The sequence below is a fragment of the Salmo salar genome, chromosome 11 (assembly GCF_965601325.2).
Source record: "Salmo salar chromosome 11, fSalSal1, whole genome shotgun sequence".
Classification (NCBI taxonomy): domain Eukaryota; kingdom Metazoa; phylum Chordata; class Actinopteri; order Salmoniformes; family Salmonidae; genus Salmo; species Salmo salar.
In genome coordinates, this window is record NC_138301.1 from 95,761,738 (window position 1) to 95,787,194 (window position 25,457).

The window sequence follows — 25,457 nt, forward strand, 5'->3', positions numbered from 1 at the left end:
ACAATTAGCTGAGACCATTCCTAATTGACATTAGACAAGATGGCCTACTGTAGTGTATCATGCAGCATCTTCAATGTGACTCAATACTGGCATGTTACAGACTGATTAATTTTTTTTTCATACTCTATGAGGATAAGATCACATTTTACTATTCTATAGTTAGCTACTAAATATGGACTATTTTGAATATTGGGGTACTTTTATTATACTGTTTAATGCAATTTCTGGAGAAGAGTGAGGTAGTAAGTGGACAGAAAAATAATGCATGATATCTTAAATCCCATATTGAAAATGAACATACCAAACAGGCAGTCAATGCAGTAGAGACAGACACTACACTACCTTTGTTCAACAGTTGCAAAATTTCTTGATTAAGTAAACACTATCAAAGTTCATTGAACTGTTCATGACTCCCGAGTGGCACAGCGGTTTAAGGCACTGCATCTCAGTGCAAGAGGCGTCACTGCAGTCCCTGGTTTGAATCCAGGCTGCATCACATCTGGTTTAGATTGGGAGTCCCATAGGGCGGCGCAGAATTGGCCCAGTGTAATCCAGGGTAGGCCGTCATTGTAAATAAGTATTTGTTCTTAACTGACTTGCCTGGTTAAATAAAGTCCAATAAGACTACAGAGAATATTTGCATATCTACAAGTGAATAATTTAGTGGTCTCAACCCATTTAGTACAGGTAAAAGTAAATACTTCTCACACTTTTTACACCTGCAACAAGTAGCCATTAAGACGGTTCCTGTTTGTACACCATTCCAGTCGAGCTAGGACCTGAAACTGAGCTGACCCCATAGGTGTGACTGACCACAAATGGAAGGTCAGCCACAGTGGCTTTCAGAGAGTCTGTGTAGTTGGTCTTGGCCATCCAGATCAATCTTCGGATGGCTACAGAAGAAGCCATGACCCTTCCAGACAGTTCAGCCTAGGTGGGAGGACAGCTAAAGTGTGAACTGGCCAATGATCTTCAGCTCATTGAGGATCGCCACAAAACTCTGTGCTGAACGATCCTCAGTGATCTCCAGCAGCAGCCTCCTCTGGTAGTCGGATAGGTAGCGCGGGTAGTTGGCTGTCTTGGCAAGCGTGCTAGCAGTTTGGTACATCTTCTCTACTAGAGTCTCAGTGAAACGCAATCGCTCAGCCGGGACCGGCGCCTCCTTGTTCTCCGTGGGCCTCATCGTCTGGAAGATGGCCGACATAAAGCAGTTGACCTGAGGCATCTGGTTGTAGGCTGGAGACTGGGAGTCGTGAAGCCTGTACATCTTGGAGAACAGCTCCCTGTACGGCTTCAAGCTGGCAGGGTTTGGCCAAGAGCTCTGGACCAGGTCCTCAAACTCAGTCCCTACACCCAAAGAAGGGCACTGCGTTCATCCACCTCTGGCCTGCTCGCCTCCCTACCTCTGCGGAAGCACAGTTCCCGCTCAGCCCAGTCAAAACTGTTCGCTGCTCTGGCACCCCAATGGTGGAACAAGCTCCCTCACGACGCCAGGACAGCGGAGTCAATCACCACCTTCCGGAGACACCTGAAACCCCACCTCTTTAAGGAATACCTGGGATAGGATTAAGTAATCCTTCTAACCCCCCCCCCCCCCAAAAAAAAAAGATATAGATGTACTATTGTAAAGTGGTTGTTCCACTGGATATCATAAGGTGAATGCACCAATTTGTAAGTCGCTCTGGATAAGAGCGTCTGCTAAATGACGTAAATGTAGAATGTAGGGTCTGGGGGGCTGGAGCTGGTTGGTGAAGTCTATGCCAAGATACTTGGAGGCTCGTGCTATGAGGCTCTGAAGCTCCTTAGCTGCCAGTAAGTCCTGTTTGGAGATAGGACCATCAGTTGATGGAGGCATCCTCCCCTTCCACACCACAGAGGTCTCAAGGCAGATGCAGGAAGAGGAGCCCTCCTCCATCTCTTCACAATGGTATGGGAGATAAGTCTCTCTGCTCGCTTTCCTGAGACAAGGTGGATGCCTGAGGGATGGAGGCATGAAGATATGTAGTTTGGGCTGAAGTGGGGAATGACACAACAGCTTCTGCACCTTTCCTCTCCAGAGCCTCAATGCACTTCTCCAGTATTTCCCACTGTAGCTGGGTGGCCTGTTGCTGGGCCTCTAGTCTCTGTTGAACCATCTCCACCAGCTCCCTGTGTCTCCTCTCTGATCGGACAGCCTGCCGCGACTCTCTCTGAGACCTCCTCCACTATCCCGAGGGGCAGAAGTCAGTAGGAGGAAGACAAGGAGGATGGAGAGCGTCTCCGCCGGAGGCTACCGCGGCTCCGTTTGGAGTGCTTGGTGCAGCGCGAGCGGCATTTTGAGAAATGGTGTCGTTTGCCGAACCCTGGAAGTCAGCATGTGGGAACCTGACCAGCCAGGCAAGCTACCTAGAAGGTAAACAAACATGCATTGAAAACGTAGCTATGCATATTGGAGACCATATATGGAAGGAAAATGCACGCACTCCTACCCCAATCGAATCTGATAAGGTTTGCTTTGTTGTTTATTCGAAATTATGATCTGCATAGATACAGGAAATGTGTAGATATGTCCTGCAGAGTTGCTCCTACTCGTACTCTGTGGGACAGAAGCTGAAGAGCAAAGATCTTGTAGTAACAACCAGATCCCACGATTGCAAGGTCTCCTGTAGAATTAGTCAAAACACTAGAATGCACATGAACCTGATGGTACAAAGATCAGCCATTTGGTCAGGGAGTTGGTCAACTTGCCAGTGCTGTGATAAACATAGTGTAAAATAATGCATTTGAATGTATCTGCACTGTATGTTTGTTAGCAAGCCAGACAGTTTTGGAGGAATTATTCCATACATTAAAATGAACTGCCAATATTCTATGCAGTCAATCCACAGCCCTGAATTTGTCCGAAATAAACTAATTTCAGTTTAAAAACTGTTATTATTATTATTGACAAATTCAGGGGTGTACTCATTCAACTGATTCTGTTGTGCAACTGAATGCTTTGCAACTGTTTGGACGAATGATTACAGCCCTGATTGATTGAGGAGAACGCATAGAGGGGGCTGTCATAAATCCTCAAAGTTCCAGAATGGTTTTAAAATAGCAGCCATATTGGTCAGGGAGATATCCAAACCAGTTTAATTGGAATGAATGGCAGTAGAGGCCTAATCAACATTTGAGTGTAGGTAGGAGGAAGGACATTTTGGGTGGCGAAAAGTACTGACATTTCTTCATCAGTTTTTGGAACCGCTTGCCATTGACATTCCGTAATAGGTGTGTTCAGCCTCCTTGTATTTGGGTGTACCATGGCATCAGTCCAGAGACAGATTTGCAACTGTTTGGACTTTCTATTAGACAAAATTCAGGTAATGCCCTCCCTGTTTTGTTGTTTGCTTAGATTTTGCAACAGAATCAGCAGAATGAATTGACCCCTGTTAAGTCCCTCACCGTTTCGTTTGCTTTTGTTTAAGAAACATTTTGCAACAGAATCGGCGGAATGAATACAACCCAGTCTTTAAATACCTTAGCTGGCAGTTACTGTATCAAACTTTTCCATAATCTCTTCTATTGATACTGAATGAATACTCTAGTACGTTTGGGACATTTACATAATTGGAGCTATATGATGAAGATGAAATGCGGTAGTTGAGATTATAAACAGGACTACATTTACTTCTGGGCATTAGCAGAATCCATGTTATGACCGGAAAATGCTTGTGTGTGGAACATTACAGATGTAGTGTTGATCTGTCAACTCTTGCTCGAAATAGGACCTACAAATCGTTAAATTAGCTGTTAGAAGTAGCGTTTAACCATGTTTGCATCTACTTTTCAACACTCGACAGGATTCGACAAATTCAAAGTACGAATAGAGAAACATTTTATATTCACCTTTATTTTACATTTTTTACTTTCACATTGGTCTTTAAACCTTTTCTTTTCAAGTTATGATTCTTGAATTTCTTCTGGAAACCACCAGACTGAACCTGTTGAGAATACAAAGAGAGCTGTGTTACTAATTTCAGTAATTCAAAAACCACATAGTCAGACCTGTTTGTGTGGAAGACCGCGCAACACTATTGGTGTAAAGACAGTGCTGTGAGAGTTAAGACGTCTGACCTTCTTGCGTTTCTGTGGCGCCTGTTTATCAACTTCCATCTCCTCATCGTCATCCGTTTTAAAGTCATCCTCTTTTTGCGCCTCCATACCCTCCTCAGTCTCTTTTTGCAGAGAAAATAAAGAGGCTGTAGGGAAAGAAAAAGCCAGACATCAGTTTTCACCTTCCAGAAAGGAAGGAAATTGATCAAATAAATAAAAATGTACTTGAATTCACATATCAGGTTATTGCTCATCCACAGCGGACACTGTCACCACTGACTGTTTTACACATTAAATGACTGAGGTACTAACATGGGTACAGGTCACTCATGCTGTCCTCGGAGTCGCTGCCACCCTCGTCGCTGGAGTCAGGAGCCCACGCTCCATTCCCCCGCTGGGTATTCCCCCGATGGGTGTTGCGCCCCCTCTCCCCATCTCTATCTCTGGGCTTCTTCTGTCGGAGGCTGGCTGGAATGTACTCCACCCCCTGTTGTACACACCCTTCATCTAGGGGAGAGATTCGATCATTCATAAACTGTACTGACAACAATGAAAACAACCTTCTATGTGGTGTTTCGGGTAGTTCTATTCTACCTATCCAACAAAACTCAATGGAAACTCAAAAATGGAAAACCCTCCTAAACTTTGAGTGGAAAGGAAGCATCAACATTTGAGTGTAGGAAGGACATTTTGGGTGACGAAAAACTGACATTTCTTCTTTGCTTTTTGGAACCGCTTGCCATTGACGTGCCGTAAAACCTGGTGTGGCAGGCGATTGATATGTCTGAGTGTTAACTTGCAGAAGAGATGATTGCTGTAGGTCAGACATACAGAATTGGTCAGTAACAATTACAATAACAATAACTGGTTGAGAGGCAGACAGGCAGCTGATAATCACACAAGTCCTGTAACCAGGTACTGAAAGTCCTGTAACCAAGTACTGAAAGTATGACTCTTGGAGAATACTTACGGTTGCTTCGAGCTGGGCACAACATGAGGTTCATATTGACCATAGTTGAACTCTGCAGTAGAACTTAGTTTCTGATATTTCTTCCCTTTCGTGAAGTTCTGGAGCTCTGTGAGGTTGCAAGGACAATCATGTCCATTGAGTGTGCATTTAATCTGAAAAGGGGGGTAAAACAAAACACTGTCATTTTTTACGTCTTGTTGCTCACATCATTCGCAGATACAGCCAGCCATTTGACAGAGCAGAAGCTAGTTGCTGACAAGCTAGCTGCGCAGCCTATTGTCATATCTGTGCTATCATTATGTGCTAACTAACGTTAGCTGACTAGTTTATACAGTATTTTGTAAAAATTCTTCTAGCTAACCTTTTTACCATCATCCGTACATTCAAGAAATGGGTGATTCAGAAGGAACGCTTTGATATCTGCAGGTAGATCCTCCATGGTCGAGTAATCAAGTGGCTTGCTAGATAAAGTTATTTTATTTTAGCTCACTAGCTACTAGCTGACTGTCCCTATCATGTATGCAGGGTCCGAGACACGTGTGTACGCCGGCGTATTTCTTCCACGTAAGATGCGTAGTACTTTGCCACCACCTATTGTTCATTACAGTAAGAAGCAGTCTGAGATAGGGCCTAGTACTCAAGACAAAATAAACAAAACTGCCTGTAATGCATAAATATCAATAGAAATTGGACATTGAAATTCACCAAATGAAACACTAAAAAACTTAACATTGACGTTGGAATGAATGATAGAGGGGATTTGCCAAATATAAATACTAATATAAATCACAAGATAGACATCACGAAACCGGCCACAAAACTGCCTGATGTGAATCTATCGATCCTGATATTGTGTTCCAGTCTAATACACATGCAAAATTAGATTTTTTTTATACTCATCATTACAAGGACAGATATATTGTAGATCTAGATTTCTTGAAGTATTTGTAAAGCAATGTTTGGACATTGCGTCAAGGCATCATTTCCGGGAGCTTGTTTCGGTTTCCACTAATTACCACAACCACAAAGTAAAAATTGGCTATATCGTAAAAATATATGAAAGTATAAATGTGCTTTTTGGTCTTAATTTAAGGTTAGGAATAAGGTTAACAGGGTGGTTAAGGTTAGGTTTAAAATCCTTTAAAAAAAAAGAATACATATAAATGGACGTGGTTTAGGACTTTACGGTTGTGGTAACTAGCGACGACTAATATTGTTATCAGTCAGCTGACAGTGCGTGACAGTTAGACCAAAGACACTAGCAGTTGCAGTTAAGCAAAATCCAATTTGTGCATTACGATTGTCATTTCGACTTTTTCAGCGTAATTTTCTGTTAGAACACCCTCTTATATGTCAAGTGCACTGGTGATGATCATAGTAATATAAGTCAACTAGCATCTGTTGTTAAGTTAGCTACTATCTATGCTATGCCTAGCTAGCTAACGCATCCTTCCCTAATTCATTTTAGTGTAGTTAATTATACGTAAGCAACAATATGTCTGGACCAAATGGAGATCCTAACATCCCAAGTGACGATGGCATCATTGAGGATGAAGATGAATTCAACGAAGAAGGTAATACTGGTATGTTTCAGATGTCAATGTCATCATACACCATCTAGCGTCATCTCTTCACCTGTGACTAAGGGATACTGTGTGTGTGTATTCTCATTCTCTGCTGTCTACATAAGTAAGTCAAAAGAGTGCCTGTATTTGTCTGTTAGGACTTGCATCGTCTCTGTTCTCACATCACTCTCGTTTGGCAGAGTATGCAGCCATCAACACTATGCTGGATCAGATCAACTCCTGCCTAGATGACCTGGAGGAACGCAACGACTCCCTGAATGGCAAACTACATGAACTGTTGGAGTCTAACCGGCAGGCCAGGCAGGAGTTCAGAGTTCAGCTGACCACTGCTACACCCCCAGGAGAGGAGCAACTGTTCCCAGACCAGGATTCTCCAGCCACTGAAGGGGAGAAGGGCGGAGAGTGAGAGGACGAAGCCTGACTAGAGATCTTCTCATACAAATCAACAACATTCCTTCCATCTATATGAGCATATTTCCTCAAGTGTTCCTGTGTGGTGTGTCGACACTTAGATACGTGTGAATAGGGTTGGTCCTTTTCTGTCCCTTACATGTAGTGCTTATGAATCCACACTCAGCTGTTGAAATCTTAAGATGGTTCCTGCTAAGGGAAGTCAAATTAGCCAAAAGCTGACAGTTCATTTTGTGTGTTGAAGTGATTAGTTTATGCTAACACCACATACTATGTATACTAATGTTTCAGTTTAGCTACCTGTATACAGTCCTCAATTGATACAATAGTACTTATTTATCTCTGTGCTTGGTATGGGGTGAAAGCATGTGGAATGAGCTCAGTATGGTTGTTTGTAGTCAATATTTACCTCTTTGTGGGGAAACTACCATTACAGCAATAATGCAATATTCCAAATTATGTGACTTTCATTGGTCAATGTTTTTCAGTGATGTGCAAGAAGAGATGTTTTGTGCTGTGTTCCACTTTTTCCTATTCTGTTTTTGTTAGCCAGGTATAAATACAGTATATTTAATGTTACTGAGTGTGACATCTTGAGAATTGCTAACTTAAAGCACTAGCTCTCTAAAACATTTCAAACAATGAACAGGTGTGATATATTCAATAGTGAGGCAATAGTCATATTTTATTTATAAATTAAAATGACCCCAATACAGAAAACAAACATCCCCCAAAAAATACAAGAAACTTCTAGCTGCTAGAAAACAACTATTTTGTTCATCTGAGTTTGTTATTTGTTGAATAAAAATACATTAAGAAACATACAGCTTTGTTTGAAATTTCTCTTAAATGACCATTTTCATCACACTCTGGTCCTGTAATATTTCAGTGGGACCGGAACCAGATAATCTAGCAGACAACTGCGCTTACCGTCATCAAAACCAATATGTATCTGCTCTTCCTCTGTGCACGTTAATTAATAAAACTGGCCATTCACTTAAAGTATAATCTGGAAGGGAAAGGTATGTTCCTTGAAAGAAAATAAAGTGGCTATTTCCACTTGCTGTGATTGGTGACTTATCTGTGGAGTGCTACATTACTTCTTAGTTTTGTGTAGTTCTACAACTTAAACATCCTATATTCAGGAAGAGGAGTCTCCTCACCAGTAGATCAGTGACAAATGTATCCATGTCTTGTGATGGACCATGAATAGATCTCCATTCTTGTGTATTTTATTCCTCGTGTGGACTATTCTTTTTATGTTTAACTCTGCATTGTTTGGAAGGGCTGGTAAGTAAGAGTTTCACTGTAAAGTCTACACCCGTGGTATTAGGCGCATGTGACAAATAACATTTAATTTGAGATCACAAGCTGGTGAATCATACCATTCCTTCTATTGGTGCTCTTCAAAATCAGAGCTGCTGGTTGTCAGTTTCTTTAACTGCTAGTCTGCTACACTAATTGACTATCACTGGGGAAAAGACACTTCATTCTCCATGCCAGGGGCCAAGAGTTTTTCCTGACCAGTTAGGGCCCTGAGTTTCACCCAGGCACGTCTCATGGTTAGGAAAAACTCAAAAGCCCTATCATTCCACTTCATTGGTGTTGATAATAACCTTGATGTTAGGTTACCCAGTTGAAAGGTGACAACACTGCCATGCAATTCTTGTACAGACAATTCTACTCCAATGAAAACAACTCTACTAGTCAAGTGTACAAGATGTGTGTGAAAAAAAGAATGAAGTAACAACGCAATATAAAAGGTTGGAAAACAAGCACAAAACTACTCAACTCTTTTAGTGTCATGTTTGTGTTGTGATGTGTAAACTATGTTAATGCAACATTGCTGGACATTTGAAATGGTAAATATTAATGGGGTGACAGACTTTGGAAATCCACCCATCGCGGATCTGTTCTCAGCCAACTTGTTCTCCCTATCGGAGTCACATCTAAAAGGAATTTTTTATGGTCTTAGGATTTGTCTACTCCAGCACTTTCACAACATTATGAGACTTTCAGTAAGAGAAGCTACATTCTAAGGCTCACTAAAAGCATGTACTGCTAACATTGCAGAAACACTACTGACCTAAAATTCTCCCAATCTTGACAAAGCCATATGAGCTTATAGCTCAGCCTTTTGGAGGTTCTTGTGCAACTTAGGCACAACACCAGTGGGATTTAGGCAGAGTTTCAGCAACCTCGGGGTTAAAGAGCTAAACAAGTCAGAATGGCTTTAGTAGTACTGTGACGATGGGAAAACAGTAGCTCACGGTGTATCTGAGCAAAATAGACAAAGCAGTTAGGACTTATCCCCTTTGAAACCCCCCTCTACCTATCCCCTCGCCTGCTAACACATCCCAAGAAATCTCCATTACAGTTCAGTTTGTGTAAAAAAATGTCAAGGACAGTAACACTTCAACAAAGCTAGGATCAAATCAAGGTTCATCGTTACTCAACATTCAAACAAAAGTACAGTTTACTTTTTAAACGTTTAGTTCCCACCTCCCTCACATTTTTTTGTTCTTCAGATAAAAGTCAACTGCTAAAATGCTACATTCTAAGTCTCACTAAAAGCTTGACAAAGCATTGTTAGCTTTATGGGAAATGCCTGGACTAAATCAACACAACTCCCTTCCTAAACTTGGCTACAATGTGTTACGGAGTTAGATTGAACACAACGTGTTGTTGAACTAAGCTTGACCTTTGTTTTCACATGACCCTTTTAACACTTTATGATAGAAACACAAAACATCCACACGTTGTTTCCCTATGGTTCTCCTCTTCAGTCAGGTTTAGCTGAATGCCTGTTAGAAATACATCTGTATCTAGCTGTGTTATAAAAAAAATGAAACACCTAGGTATGCCAGGAGGACCACTGGTTTTGAGTTGCCAGGGTGTTCTTTTCTTGGTCTATTGAGCTATACAGAAAAGGAGGTGGGGGATCCTGTCCCAAACTAACCGACCCTGTCCTAGGGTAGCGATTGTACTGGATATCATCTTTTTCTTCCACTCTCTCAACGTCTCTGTGTTGTCCTCCCGGACCTTCTTTGGGATCCCCCCTTTGCGTTCCCGTCGCCCAGCTTCTCCTCTTGGGCAGGTGCCTCCTCTTTCGTCTCTCCCGTGACTGGCTCCTCCTCTGCATCTTCTGTGACTGGTCCTAGGTCTAGGGTTGGCTCTTCCTCCTTGTCCTCAGGCCCAGCTAGGCTCTGCTGCTCTGGAGTGGCTTGGCCCAGGGTCCCCCTCGTGCTGCTGGTGGTAGGGGTGCTGGTAGTGGCGAGGTCCTGCTGGGAAGAAAATGAGGCTGAGGGGGTGTTGTCCTGGGGTTGAGGGCGGGGCTGAGAGGGCCTCAGCGTGGTGGTGGGCGGCAGTAAGGCAGGGCTGCCGAGGACTTCTGAAGGCAGGCTGTGGTTACTGTCACACTCTGCATCTCCGTCCACAGGAGTAGTTTCCAATGTCCCATCCTTCTGGCTACGCAAGGCCCTGTACTTCTGTAGGGGAGAGGAGGCACAAGCGTATAGGATTTAACAGCGATGACTGCAACAGACAGACAACTATAGGCAAACTCGTAAATGTTGTGTGGGTAGCGAGCGTCTTAATTCATACACAGTACGTGCAATTATACAACCAACCTTGAGGTTCTCAAAGTGTTTGAGTGACTTGCAGTGCGAGTGGCGGGCTGAGGACTCAAAATGGTAGAAGTGCTGGCAGATTCTACAGAGGAACCCAGCCACGGGAACCACAAAGCTAGAACCTGGGAGATGAGCAGAGAGAGGTACTGTTAGTCCATGAAAATGAAATGGCACATGACAAAATCATAATGTGCAATATACAAATAACATGAACTGATAAATGATTGATTCGGAATGGCTTTTCAAGTCAGTGAGTGGTGAGACAATCCCCAAAGACAACACCTCATTTGGTCGCCTTTCCTTCATGTTCTCTGCTGCCAATGACTGGAACGAATTGCAAAAATCACTGAAGCAGGAGACTCATATCTCCCTCTCTAACTTTATGCATCAGCTGTCAGAGCAGCTTACCGATCACTGTACCTGTACATAGCCCATCGGTAAATAGCACACCAAACTACCTCATCCCCATATTATTACTTACCCTCTTGCACCCCAGAATCTCTACTTGCACATCATCATCTGCAAATCTATCACTCCAGTGTTAGTGCTAAATTGTAATTATTTTGCCTCCAAGGCCTATTTATTGCCCTACCTCCCTACATTTGCACACACTGTACAAAGATTTTTCTGTTGTGTTATTGACTGTACGTTTGTTTATGTCTAACTCTGTGTTGTTGTTTTTGTCGCACTGCTTTGCTTTTTAATGATAACTTGTTCTCAACTGGCCTACCTGGTTAAATAAAGGTGAAATAAATAAATAAATAAATAAATAAAATGACCCCTGGTGGAGTGTCACTCACCATACACCGTGTCAGGGTCATATTCCTCATCTTCATCTATGTCCTCCAGTAAAGCCACCTCCATCCGGGTAGGCCAGCCCTCCTGCCACACCAAACACACACATGACCAAATAGATGTAAACCAACACAAGAGACGACATACAGAAGTTTCATGAAGAACACTTCAAAATGTCTCTAGTATGGACCCTGTGACAAAGTGAACGTGAGCATGGGAGAAAGAGCGAGGAACGACAAAGCATGTACGAGCAGACGCCTAACCTTTCCATGGGAGCTGCTTTGTTCACCATCTTCCCCGTCCTCTTCCTCCCCCTCCTCTTCTCCGTCATCTACGAAACAGCCCTGTTCGTCCATGGCAACCAGTTCAGCTAAGGCCGCTGGCCCTCCCTCCTCCCGAAGCTGTCGTGGGAGGAGCACAGAACAGTGAATAAGAGGGTGGAGGGAACGGCTGACAAGGGCCGCGTCCCAAATGGCACCCTATTCCCTAGTTAGTGCACTATATAAGGAATATGGCACCATCTGGGACGCAAGAAAGATAATCAATTGAATGGATTTACAAGCTGCCGAGGCAGAGATGAGTAGACCGCCGGACACACCTCGTCGACTCTCTGCTTGTGCTCCTGGGATTGCATGTGCTCCAGGAACAGGCATGGGCTCCTGAAGTGCCTCTTGCAGACGGTACAGGAGGGGTTGGAGGTGCGGCTGGTCAGCTTGTGCTCACTGGTCCTGCGGTGGTCCATGACTGTACTGGTGTAGTGGATTTGACAGGTGGCACACCAACGCTGCAGGCCGGGTCTCTTCTCTCTGTGTTAAACACAAACAGCTCTGAGGACCATCAGGGTCGTATTCATAGACCGTAGCAGAACATTTTGCAATGGAAAAGGAAAACAAGTGTTTCATATTGGACAAGGTTACACAGACCCTTCCTATTTGGGTCAGTTTTCATCCGTATGGTGCCTAATGACGTGCATTAGTACTGACCCGTCCCTGAAGGAGCTGTCCCTGCGGCCTCCCTGCAGTGACTCCTGGACGCGGGGCATCAAGGTGACCAGACAGGCACTGGACATGTGTTGGATCTCCATCATCCTCTGCTGGTGGACCAGGCTGTTCATGTGACTCTGGAAGTCCTAATGACGAAAAGAGATGGTGCGAAAGGGAGAGAGAGGGATACAGAGAGATGGAGAGAGAGGGATACAGAGGGATGGAGAGAGAGGGATACAGAGAGATGGAGAGAGAGGGATTCAGAGAGATGGAGAGAGAGGGATACAGAGCGATGGAGAGAGAGGGATACAGAGGGATGGAGAGAGAGGGATACAGAGGGATGGAGAGAGAGGGATACAGAGAGATGGAGAGAGAGGGATTCAGAGAGATGGAGAGAGAGGGATACAGAGCAATGGAGAGAGAGGGATACAGAGAAATGGAGAGAGAGGGATACAGAGAAATGGAGAGAGAGGGATACAGAGAGAGGGATACAGAGAGACGGAGAGAGAGGGATACAGAGAGACGGAGAGAGAGGGATACAGAGAGACGGAGAGAGAGGGATACAGAGAGACGGAGAGAGAGGGATACAGAGAGATGGAGAGAGAGGGATACAGAGAGACGGAGAGAGAGGGATACAGAGAGACGGAGAGAGAGGGATACAGAGAGACGGAGAGAGAGGGATACAGAGAGACGGAGAGAGAGGGATACAGAGAGACGGAGAGAGAGGGATACAGAGAGACGGAGAGAGAGGGATACAGAGAGAGGGATACAGAGAGATGAGGTAGAGTGATTCCTCTGTCGGATCTGTCGAGCTGAGTGCTTGCCTTGGACCATCCAAAAGCAAACACATTTCAATCTATACCCTCAGGGTGTGTGTGTGTGTGTGTGTGTGTGTGTGTGTGTGTGTGTGTGTGTGAGTGTGTGTTTGCGCTACCTGCTGGTTGTGACAGGTGATAGTGCAGATGTAGCAATAGAACTTGTTTGCAGCATCACCCTCCTCCTTGCCCTCTTCCTGCCCTCCTTCCAATGCCCCCGAGGTAGCCTTGCCCTCTGCCATGTCCTTTAGGCCTGGGGTACATGCCTGGCTCTCACCACTCAGCTGCTCAGAAGCTGGCATGGCCGACACTCCACTCTGGACCTGCTCATACACAGGGAGGGCCCTTAAAGCAGGTCATGATATCACTTTGGGAGCAGAAATCTGGTGCATCTGTCTGATCTAGCATTACACTGACAGTTTGGTCTTCAGTAAAGCACGATGATAAAACTCACCTTGGCTGCTCTGCTTTCCTCTAGTGCCGCTGGACCAGCCGTGCTCCCGTCCTCCTCCAGAATGTAACAGTCTGTTCATGGAAGCGAGAGACCAGGTGAGATAAGGGCAGCACTAGTCCCACCAGGCCACATGTGAAAGGCCAGTGCTGTAGCTGGGTGGGAGGAGGAGGCGTGGAAGTGCTGCTGGAATGGAAGAGCTAGGATGGTATACAAAACCACTCACCTTCAAGCTGGCTGTCATCTGGTGGGCTTTGATGCACTGCTGCACCTAGGACCTCATCTGTCTCCGGAGGCTGCTCCACAGTCTCCTCTGACCTGAGACAGAAAGGAACAGGGAGGGGATACATGTCACTACAAGCTGCTACCCTCCAAGGACTCATCTCAACACATGGATACTCAGTTAAGTGTAATCTGAATAGGTACGTAAACAAAACAACTGCCCAACTGCTCTAGAACTTGAGCTATTCTCCAAGATATTTTTCTAAAGTCAAAACAGTGTTACTTACCCCTCTGTCCTCTGCTTCTTCAGTGCTGGCTCCTTGGGCTCAGGTTGCACTGAGGGCCGTGCCTGTCCATCTGGCCCTCCCACTCCTCCATCTGCAGGGAAAGGGAGACAAGGCTGTTCCAACCACATATTGACTGTTTCACACCCACTCAAAGAACATACAGAGAAGGAGACATAGGAAAAGAGCAAGCAACCAAAAAACAAACCCTTTTCATGCTCCTGAGATTCCACTAGCTCTAAAGAAAAGACACCAAATGAACACTAGTGCTAGCAGGCGTTGCTAGCAGGTGTTGAGTGTTCAGGTACGGTCCTACCTTTGAGAGTCTTGTCATTGGGCAGGGTCCTGCTGGCTGCAGGTTGGTTATCTGTGCTCCCCACGGCTCTCTGCTCCCTCTTTCTATCCGGGTACCGTGAAGCATAGTCCTACATGGACAGGGTGAGCCATTTGATCAACCAAGCAACTGCTCCCTCAGCAATCAGCAACAGTTAACGTGTGAAACAGGTATAGAGGACTAAGACATTTTATTTGAGCATTTCAGTATAACAGTGCATTTGGAAATTATTCAGATCCCTTCACAGCCTTATTCTAAAACTGATTAAATAAAAAATGTCTTTATCAAATCGACACAACATACACTATAATGACAGAGCGAAAAAACAGGTTTAGACATTTTTGCAAATGTATTACAAATAAAAAACATAAATACTATATTTAAGTATTCAGATGCTTTCCTATGAGACTCGACATTCAGGCCTTTATGGTAGAGTGGCCAGACGGAAGCCACTCCTCGGTAAAAGGCACATGACAGCCTGCTTAGAGTTTGCCAAAAGGTACCTAAAGACTCTCAAATTAAGAGCAACAAGATTCTCTGGTCTGATGAAACCAAGATTGATCTCTTTGGCCTGAATGCCAACTGTCACGTCTGGAGGAAACCTGGTAACATCCCTACAGTGAAGCATGGTGGTGGCAGCATCATGCTGTGGGGATGTTTTTCAGAGGCAGGGACTGGGAGACTAATCAAGATCAAGTGAAAGATGAACGGAGAAAAGTACAGAGAGATCCTTGATGAAAACCTGATCCAGCGTGCTCAGGACCTCAGACTGGGGTGAAGGTTCTCCTTCCAACAGGACAACAACCCTAAGCACACAGCCAAGACAAAGTAGGCATGGCTTCGGGACAAGTCTTTGAATGTACAGCCAGAGCCAGGACTAGAACCCGTTCCAACATCTCTGGAGAGACCTGAAAATAGCTGTGCAGCGACACTCCCCATCCAACCTGTCAGAGCTTGAGAGGATCTGCAGAGAAGAATGGGAGAAACTCCTCAAATACAGGTGTGCCAAGCTTGTAGCATCATACCCAAGAAGACTTGAGGCTGTAATCGCTGCCAAAGGTGCTGCAAAAAAGTACTGAGTAAATGGTCTGAATATTTATGTAAATGTGATATTTTTTATTTATTTTTATTTTCTTATAAACTTGGAGAGAGAGGGATAGAGATTCTACAAACGTGTTTTTGTTTTGTCATTATGGGGTATTGTGTTTAGATGAAATAGTTTTTTTCCTCATCAATTTTAGAATAAGGCTGTGACGTAAGAAAATGTGGAAATGGTCTGAATACTTTACGAATGCACTGTATACGCATTTTGCCTAATCATGATGTGGCAGGTGACACTTTGCTTCTTGAAAGTCGAATATCTTGAAAACTTGACTGCTGACACGCAAAACATTTTGGCAATGTATCGAACAGTGGACTAATGAAAAACATACCAAAAGATAGTTTTGAGTGGATTTTCCCTTTAAGCCTCATAGCATTGTCCCACAGTTTCAAGACAATCAAAGCAATCTGAACAACTCAGACTAAAACTCAAGTAGAACTTTTTAGCTAGTCAACCAGAAACTGCTCAGAGTGGGTGCTCAGTGCCTTGTATTTGTCCATAGTTAAATAGAGGTTGTGATTACGTTGTTGTTGTTGTAGTAGCGGGTGTGGGGGTGGTAGTGTCGGGCAGGGAAGCCCATGTGGGGGTTCTTCATGGACATGCCCATGGGTACAGGCCCCAGGAGAGAGGACCGGGCCCCCGCAGCAAAGAACTGGGTGAACTGCTGCCCGCTCGCTGTAAAGCCCCGCATGCTACCTGGAAAGACAGAGAAAGAAGAGAGAGGTGGGAGAGGCGGAGATGGGGGATGAGTATGAGGGAAGGAGAGAGAGGTGGGAGAGGCGGAGATGGGGGATGAGTATGAGGGAAGGAGAGAGAGGTGGGAGAGGCGGAGATGGGGGATGAGTATGAGGGAAGGAGAGAGAGGTGGGAGAGGCGGAGATGGGGGATGAGTATGAGGGAAGGAGAGAGAGGTGGGAGAGGCGGAGATGGGGGATGAGTATGAGGGAAGGAGAGAGAGGTGGGAGAGGCGGAGATGGGGGATGAGTATGAGGGAAGGAGAGAGAGGTGGGAGAGGCGGAGATGGGGGATGAGTATGAGGGAAGGAGAGAGAGGTGGGAGAGGCGGAGATGGGGGATGAGTATGAGGGAAGGAGAGAGAGGTGGGAGAGGTGGGAGAGGCGGAGATGGGGGATGAGTATGAGGGAAGGAGAGAGAGGTGGGAGAGGCGGAGATGGGGGATGAGTATGAGGGAAGGAGAGAGAGATGGGAGAGGCGGAGATGGGGGATGAGTATGAGGGAAGGAGAGAGAGATGGGAGAGGCGGAGATGGGGGATGAGTATGAGGGAAGGAGAGAGGTGGGAGAGGCGGAGATGGGGGATGAGTATGAGGGAAGGAGAGAGAGGTGGGAGAGGCGGAGATGGGGGATGAGTATGAGGGAAGGAGAGAGAGATGGGAGAGGCGGAGATGGGGGATGAGTATGAGGGAAGGAGAGAGGTGGGAGAGGCGGAGATGGGGGATGAGTATGAGGGAAGGAGAGAGGTGGGAGAGGCGGAGATGGGGGATGAGTATGAGGAGAAAGATCTAAATGGGGTCATAGTTTCTATCAGGTGGCCTTTGGAGCGATAAGGAACACCAAATCAATGGGACTGCAATAAAAACAAAGTGTTAACAGTACAGAGACTCATGCAGCTTTTAATGTATTTTTTAAATTTATTTAACCTTTATTTAACTAGGCAACTCAGTTAAGAACAAATTCTTATTTACAATGACGGCCTACCCCGGCCAAGTCCTAAACCGGACGACACTGGGCCAATTGTGCGCTGCCCTATGGGACTCCCAATCACGGCCGGTTGTGATACAGCCTGGAATCAAACCAGGTCTGCAGTGACGCCTCTAGCACTGAGATGCAGTGCCTTAGACCGCTGCGCCACTCGGGAGCCCTTTTGCACATACACACCAGCGACGTAGATATAAAGATGTGATACCATATTGGAAATATATGTCAATCTACTTGTCTGTACATTTGCTGACATTCTGAAATGCTCTCACCTTGCATCTGCTGCATCATTAGAGCTCCTTGCAACATTGGGTTGGGGGCGATGATGGTGGCCTGGGCAGCCAGGTTGACCATACGGGGAGGCGGAGGTGCAGGGCCTGGTCCAGACATGGCCCTGGTGATCACAGAGCCACAGAGCCAATGGGCATTACAAAGCAGTATTTATATCTAAACATAATACAGCCACAGAGTTTGGAACAGTTGGCCAGTGTAATTTTCAATAACAAATACTATTCATACAAAGAAAATGTGGGGTGCGTTCAGCAGGACAGAAAGGTGTGTAACGTTTAATTCAATAGAAACAATACTGTTCTGAATGACCATTCAAAGAACGTTGTGATAATAGGAGGGGGGGGGGGGTGCTGCACAAGTTTTGCAAATGGTCACACACATGATCAGGCCACACCCCACCACACCCACCTAACGGGAGCAAACATACTGGCACCGAGTTTCTAAACCCAGAGGCCCAATATCGTGATACTTCCGGGAACGCATCACGAAGCAGATCAGACCGGGTTTGGCAAGTCAATAGGAGAAGTGAAAAATGTGTCCTTAGTTGTTAGTTATCTCAAAATCTAAATGGCGAAACCTAGTGCTGAATGATTAACCAAAATCTTCGTTATTTTTCGTTTGTTAAACAACTAATTGACAGACATCAGTCAATTATTTGAATTCCATTTTGTTCTGGGTTTTTTTCTCCTTCTGTTAGCGCGATGCAGTTTCCCTAGCGATCAAACAGCGCAAGCCCAAACTGTGCAATGTAATAGCCAGTTGTAGTTTCCAACAGGCCAATATTAGACATAGTTTAGCGCAGAAAACGTGGTAATTAACTACAATGACCATAATCCATTGGACGCCTACTGGTCCAGTCTGTGTGGAGCAGACACGGAGATGGAGAGAAGAATGCACGACCGAGAGTAATAGAGAGCAGTTGCTTCGCGAGCTATCTCTACAAGAGGTCGACCGATTAATCGGAATGGCCGATTAATTAGGGCCGATTTCAAGTTTTCATAACAATCGGTAATCGATTTGCCGTTTTTTTTTTTTTTTTTACACCTTTATTTAACTAGGCAAGTCAGATTAAGAACACATTCTTATTTTCAATGACGGCCTAGGAACGGGGGTTAACTGCGCTGTTCGGGGGGATTTGGGGATTTGTTTTTGCAACCTTCCGGTTACTAGTCCAACGCTCTAATCACCTGCCTTACATTGCACTCCACGAGGAGCCTGCATGGCAGGCTGACTACCTGTTACGCGAGGGCAGCAAGAAGCCAAGGTAAGTTGATAGCTAGCATTAAACTTATCTTATAAAAAACTATCAATCTTAACATAATCACTAGTTAACTACACATGGTTGATGATATTACTAGTTTATCTAACATGTCCTGCGTTGCATATAATCGATGCGGTGCCTGTTAATTTGTCATTGAATCACAGCCTACTTCGACAAACGGGTGTTGATTTAACAAGCGCATTTGCGAAAAAGCAGTCGTTGCACCAATGTACATAACCATAAACATCAATGCCTTTCTTTAAAACCAATACACAAGTATATATTTTTCAACCTGCATATTTAGTTAATATTGCCTGCTAACATGAAATCGTGTCACTTATCTTGCGTTCATTGCACGCAGTCAGGGTATATGCAACAGCTTGGGCCGCCTGGCTCGTTGCGAACTAATTTGCCAGAATTTTACGTAATTATGACATAACATTGAAGGTTGTGCAATGTAACAGGAATAATTAGACTTATGGATGCCATCCGTTAGATAAAATACGGAACGGTTCCATATTTCACTGAAAGAAAAAAAACTTTTGTTTTCGAGATGATAGTTTCCGGATTCGACCATATTAATGACCTAAGGCTCGTATTTCTGTGTGTTACTATGTTATAATTAAGTCTATGATTTGATATTTGATAGAGCAGTCTGACTGAGCGGTGGTAGGCAGCAGCAGGCTCGTAAGCATTCATTCAAACAGCACCTTCGTGCGTTTTGCCAGCAGCTCTTCGCTGTGCTTCAAGCTGTTTATGACTTCAAGCCGGGTGGATATAATTTGTGGAACGTTCCAACAGGAATCTATTCCAAAAACTTCGTAAATAACAAGGTTTCCAAAAAACAACGCATACAAAGTTGTATTGCGGCAGAATAAGATACCGGGTAGGGAGTGGTCTATTTCATTGTGTTTTTCACGCATCACGTTTATTCCGAAAGATGTCTGTCCTCACTCTGGTTGCCTATGGACAAACATTAAGAATAAGCTACGTGGTGAGTTGATGCCTATTCGGCAGCTAGTTAGCTAGGTTTGTATGCGTTGCTACTTTGTAGGCGTTGTTGGTTAGCAACCGTTTACTTTATGTTTTTTGGAACAGATTCCTGTTGGAACATTCCACAAATTATACCCACCCCTTCAAGCCTATCAACTCCCAAGATTAGGCTGGTGTAACCGATGTGAAATGGCTAGCTAGTTAGCCGGGTGCGCGCTAATAGCGTTTCAAACGTCACTCGCTCTGAGACTTGGAGTAGTTGTTCCCTTTGCTCTGCATGGGTAACGCTGCTTCGAGGGTGGCTGTTGTCGATGTGTTCCTGGTTCGAGCCCAGGTAGGAGCGAGGAGAGGGACGGAAGCTATACCGTTACACTGGCAATACTAAAGTGCCGATAAGAACATTCAATAGTCAAAAGGTATATGAAATACAAATCGTATAGAGAGAAATAGTCCTATAATTCCTATAATAACTACAACCTAAAACTTCTTACCTGAGAATATTGAAGACTCATGTTAAAAGGAACCACCAGCTTTCATATGTTCTGAGCAAGGAACTTAAACGTTAGCTTTCTTACATGGCACATATTGCACTTGTAATTTCTTCTCCAACACTTTGTTTTACATTATTTAAACCAAACTGAACATGTTTCATTATTTATTTGAGGCTAAATAGATTTTATTGATGTATTATATTAAGTTAAAATAAGTGTTCATTCAGTATTGTTGTAATTGTCATAACTACAAATAAATACTTTAAAATAATATATATATATTATTATAGATATATATATTTTTTCAATATTTGTTTATTTTTAAAATTTAAAAATCGGCAGATTAATCCGTATCGGCTTTTTTTGGTCCTCTAATAATCGGTATCGGCATCGAAAAATCATAATCTGTCGACCTCTAATCTCTACCTGAAAATACATAATTAAGTGATTGATAGTTGGCATTCAGCAGTCATAAAAGTTTGCCTTATTTATTTTGATGAACTACTAAAAATAGTGATTTTGTCAGACAGCAGTTGTATAGAGATGAGATGACTTGGAATTAAATAAACTCATCAAATAAAACAAATGCAATATACACAACTGAAATGTAATGTGAATAAATGATGGTTAATAATTGATAAGCACTCATGGGCAGTCACTACCATCATGCGACATATTACGAATTGTTCTATTTTGTGTTGTTCAGCATTCAACCCACATAATGCATAGTGCATTTAATGTAAAAAAAATTAATTTGAAATCGAAAACCGTGATTATTTTTTAATTATCGAACCGAAACTACCTCAAAAAGCACTAAAATGGCTCAGCACTAGCAAAACTTAGATTCGAGCCAATGTCTTAAGTAGCTGAAAGTGTACTACAACCTTGTGAAAGTGACAAACTGACACCTTTGAGTGATTAAACGGCCTGCACATGTGCAGTTCAGCGCAAGATGACCGTTAGAACCGATGACATGTGTTTCTGCGCATGAGCTTAGCTAACTTACGTCGCCATGACATCGTCTACAAGCGTGATCGGGGATTTCTATTGGATTTTCTAGGCCTCTTTATTTAAAAATTGTCTTTGATACCGGGGTGCGTTCAGTTTGCTTAAACCTTTGCTACGTAGTGTGATGGTTTGTAGCATTTCCCTAAAACGGTGCGCACCTTTCTTCAGCCTTTGAAGTATGTTCGCTCTTGTTTGGCGGGTATGTGTGGCAATATGTGGCCTACGACATAACTGTGTGAATTCACTGTTTCACACAGTTCTGTCATACTGAACACAATCCTGGGGTACATTCAGTTCGATTCAACGTTTGCTACATCGCCTGACGGTTGGTACTGAACACAGGTGGCACCTTAATTGGGGAGGATGGGCTCGTGGTAATGGCTAGAGCGAAATCTGTGGAATGGTGTCAAATACATCAAACACATGGTTTCTATGTTTACCATTCCACCAGCCATTATTATCAAATGTATTTATAAAGCCCTTTTTACATCAGCCGTTGCCACAAAGCGCTATACAGAAACCCAGCCTAAAACCCCAAACAGCAAGCAATGCAGGTGTATAAGCCTTCCTCCCCACAGCAGCCTCCATTGGTACTGAACAACAAGTTTCCCCAAAATGGTGCACACTGTTCTTCAACAGTGGTGTATTCACTAGGAACCAAACAGGGAGGGGGCTATCTGAATTTGTCCAATATTAACTTGCTTATGTTGCAACTGTTTGCTTTAGTTTAATGAGTACAACCCAGGCTTGAGGTACTTCTACTCCCGTTTGGTGGGTGTGGCCTGATCAATATGTGTGTGACCATTTTAAATCGCAAAACTAATGCGGCACACACCAAACACAACTCCCTCTGGGCCACCATAATCACACCGTTCTTGAACTGGTTGTTCAGTAGTGTCGTTTCCGTTTTATTAATCACCGTTCTCTGGTACCGAACGCACCCCCTGTATAATGGTTTGCAGCGTTTGGGAAAGCTTGTATAAAACAGTTAGGCAACGTTGAATGAACTGAACCAGAGGAAGATATAGATCATATTTGACTGAACGCACCCCTGGCAAATTTAATCCAAGCTAAACATATTACTGCTTGTCTGATTTTAGCAACTGATGCTAACAAGTCAGATTTATGGCCTTATATCCACGACCTCGAGTTCACATTTCTTACCGTCCTCTTTGGTGGTGATGTGGAACATGGTGCGATGGAGGGGGTTGGGGTTGTGGTGGAGGAGGCGGAGGGGGGGGCTGGTGCTGGAACAGTTGCTGAAGCTGCCGCAGATGATGGTGAAACTGTTGCTGTTGTTGCTGCTGTTGGTGGTGGTGTGGGTTATACATCCCGGCGTTGTGTTCAGTAACGTGTTAGCTGACGTTAACTGTCCGTGGTTGCTTGCAGAAAAGCCTATCGACGATACCTCGGCTCAGGATCTTGACAAGAGAAAAAAAAAGCTTTTAATTATCTGATCCACAATAAACCTTGAATCCAGCTAACGTTACCTATCATGCGGAGTATAACGTTGGCTACATAACAGTTAGCTAAATACGCCTCCCTGGCTATATAAAACATAATAAATACAGCTCGTTAGCATTTAAGTTATTTATGCTTTTCTGGCGAGGTTGTTCTAACGTTCCTGCCCATGGTTTCTAGCTAGCTAGTCAGCATTAGCAACGCTACAGTCAGTGTATACAACATATGGCAAACATAACTAGCTAGCTATCTACCCTATAACGTTTGTTTAGCTAGCTAGCAATTTAGTCTAGCATTAGCAACATAGCTAGCTATTTGGCTTACATTAGCTGCACGCTTTAGTTTAGTGCCTTTGTTTTATGTAATCGGAATAATCAATGGTAGCTATCAAAATTTTATTTACATGTAATGTTTTTATTAACCATATAACGATAATCTACGTTTTAACAGAATTTTTTTTTAAAAATTATTTTAGAAGCGCAGGTTTGTATCGGTCTGCAGCCTTTTTAAATGTATCAGCGATTGTTCCGTTGAGACTGTAATCGCTGAGAAGCAGGCAAGACTAACTAAGCTTTTCCGGGTCACGGGTTTTGGGAATCCTTCTGAATAAAAGTCCCGTCCTGTGTACTTTGTAAATAAAACAGTTGGGTGAAAATGATAGAAAATTGGCACAATTATCAATACATTTTACACTACTTATAATACAAATCATTATTCAAAGTATTTATATAAGATATTATGTGATGAAAACATATTGTTGTGTGTAATCCTATCATTTATTGAACTGTACACAATTTGCTGTATATTGTGTCGCAGTAAAAGGGGGATCCGTTCTACTCAGGAGCAATTCTGCTTTTCAAATCCACAGTTTACACCCCCAGCATGTTACTGCTCATTTTGAGGACTTTTCTTATTAGCTACTTTATATTCACAGTCTTGATTTTCTCATTTATAATAACAAGACAGTGGTTAATGGCAAGAATAGGAAAGATCTCATCCTTGAAATAAGAGACATTTCAGATGATCAAAGGTTACCTTGAACAGCATTTAGACCAACAGGGTAGGATTTGTAGCATGTATGTTTACACACTGCTGGGGGTGTAAACTCTGTGGATTTGGAAAGCAGAATTGCACCTGAATAAAATGGACCGCCTTTTACTGCGACAAAGTACAGGAAATGATGTACGGTCCAATATGTATATCCAATATGAAAAACATACTGCATGTAACATTTTACTGCAGTGGGCTAAGTCAGGGTCAGACAGTGGTTCTTGGTAGTCTTAAACAAATCTAATTTGAAACCAAAGTATACACCTCACACACATGGTTATGGATTTAAAAAAGAAGACACCTGTACCATTTGTATTTGTGTTGATTAAGGATCCCCATTGGTTCCTGCCAAGACAGCACCTACTCTTCCTGGGGTCCTGCAACATTAAGGCATTTATATACAATTTAAAATATTACATGACATTACATTTTAAAACACTATACCCAATACATTTAGTGTGTTCCCTCAGGCCACTGCTCCACCATCGCATACTTACAATACAACATCCATGTGTACGTGTGTGTACAGTGCGTGTCTCATCATGTGTATGTGTGTCTGTGCCTGTGTGTGTGTGTCTTCACAGTACCCACTGTTCCATAAGGTGTATTATTATCTGTTTTTTAAATCTGATTCTACTGCTTGCGTCAGTTACCTGATGTGGAATAGAGTCCATGTAGTCATGGCTCTATGTAGTACTGTGCACCTCCCATACAGTGAGGGAAAAAAGTATTTGATCCCTTGCTGATTTTGTACATTTGCCCACTGACAAAGAAATTATCAGTCTATAATTTTAATGGTAGGTTTATTTGAACAGTGAGAGACAGAATAACAACAAAAAAATCCCGAAAAACACGTCAAAAATGTTATAAATTGATTTGCATTTTAATGAGGGAAATAAGTATTTGACCCCCTCTCAATCAGAAAGATTTCTGACCTGGATAGTAAGACAGAACTCTGCAGGCTATCTCTGCAGTAGATTGCAACACCGCCCCTTTTGACAGTTCTATCTTGGCGGAAAATGTTATAGTTAGGGATGGAGATTTCTGGGTTTTTGGTGGTTTTCCTAAGCCAGGATTCAGACACGGCTAGGACATCCAGGTTGGCAGAGTGTGCTAAAGCAGTGAGTAAAACAAACTTAGGGAGTAGGCTTCTAATGTTAACATGCATGAAACCAAGGCTTTTACAGTTACAGAAGTCAACAAATGAGACCACCTGGGGAGTGGGAGTGGAGCTAGGCACTGCAGGACATGGATTAACCTCTACATCACCAGAGGAACAGAGCAGAAGTAGGATAAGGGTACAGCTAAAGGCTATACGAACTGGCCGTCTAGCACGTTCGGAACAGAGAGTAAAAGGAGCAGGTTTCTGGGCACGATAGCATAGATTTAAGGCATAGTGTACAGACAAAGGTAAGGTAGGATGTGAGTACATTGGAGGTAAACCTAGGCATTGAGTAATGATGAGAGAGATATATTCTCTAGAGACGTTTAAACCAGGTGATGTCATTGCATATGTAGGAGGTGGAACAA

At 43.5% G+C, this 25,457-nt stretch overlaps 3 protein-coding genes across 5 annotated transcripts; 1 reads left to right on the forward strand and 2 right to left on the reverse strand.

Moving 5' to 3' along the window:
- Positions 1 to 3,851: 3,851 nt before the first annotated feature.
- LOC100286456 (Surfeit locus protein 2) lies at positions 3,852 to 5,568 on the reverse strand. The gene is given in 6 exon segments (NM_001146395.2): positions 3,852 to 3,962; positions 4,096 to 4,220; positions 4,387 to 4,581; positions 4,785 to 4,888; positions 5,045 to 5,196; positions 5,406 to 5,568. Coding segments are annotated over 6 exon segments (747 nt in total). The 5' UTR covers positions 5,484 to 5,568; the 3' UTR covers positions 3,852 to 3,869.
- A 468-nt stretch (positions 5,569 to 6,036) lies between these two features.
- On the forward strand, positions 6,037 to 7,865 carry bbln (bublin coiled coil protein). 2 transcript variants are annotated; one of them, XM_014128745.3, is made up of 2 exons: positions 6,037 to 6,618; positions 6,810 to 7,865. In XM_014128745.3, exons 1-2 carry the CDS (start codon positions 6,540 to 6,542, stop codon positions 7,034 to 7,036), a joined length of 306 nt encoding a protein of 101 aa, XP_013984220.1. In that variant the 5' UTR covers positions 6,037 to 6,539; the 3' UTR covers positions 7,037 to 7,865. The 2 variants fall into 2 exon arrangements, with proteins under 2 accessions (XP_013984220.1, XP_013984219.1); XM_014128744.3 differs by having other exon boundaries at positions 6,062 to 6,627.
- Positions 7,709 to 23,436, reverse strand: ciz1a (cdkn1a interacting zinc finger protein 1a). 2 transcript variants are annotated; one of them, XM_014128743.3, is made up of 15 exons: positions 23,281 to 23,436; positions 22,581 to 22,837; positions 17,645 to 17,766; positions 16,180 to 16,352; positions 14,537 to 14,645; positions 14,224 to 14,314; positions 13,941 to 14,032; positions 13,718 to 13,788; positions 13,383 to 13,586; positions 12,449 to 12,594; positions 12,064 to 12,271; positions 11,729 to 11,866; positions 11,471 to 11,552; positions 10,671 to 10,792; positions 7,709 to 10,529 (listed from the first exon to the last, which is right to left on the reverse strand). In XM_014128743.3, exons 2-15 carry the CDS (start codon positions 22,745 to 22,747, stop codon positions 10,056 to 10,058), a joined length of 2,199 nt encoding a protein of 732 aa, XP_013984218.1. In that variant the 5' UTR covers positions 22,748 to 22,837; positions 23,281 to 23,436; the 3' UTR covers positions 7,709 to 10,055. The 2 variants fall into 2 exon arrangements, with proteins under 2 accessions (XP_013984218.1, XP_013984217.1); XM_014128742.3 differs by having other exon boundaries at positions 23,202 to 23,436.
- Positions 23,437 to 25,457: the final 2,021 nt, after the last annotated feature.

Coding starts and splice junctions, on each gene's coding strand:
- bbln (XM_014128744.3), top strand. CDS start 6,540: ATGTCTGGACCAAATGGAGATCCTAACATCCCAAGTGACGATGGCATC. Junction 6,628..6,809: donor CAACGAAGAAGGTAATACTG/GTATGTTTCAGA, acceptor CTCGTTTGGCAG/AGTATGCAGCCATCAACACT.
- ciz1a (XM_014128743.3), bottom strand. CDS start 22,747: ATGTATAACCCACACCACCACCAACAGCAGCAACAACAGCAACAGTTT. Junction 16,353..17,644: donor AATGATGCAGCAGATGCAAG/GTGAGAGCATTT, acceptor CTGTCTTTCCAG/GTAGCATGCGGGGCTTTACA. Junction 10,793..11,470: donor TGACCCTGACACGGTGTATG/GTGAGTGACACT, acceptor CTCATCTCCCAG/GTTCTAGCTTTGTGGTTCCC.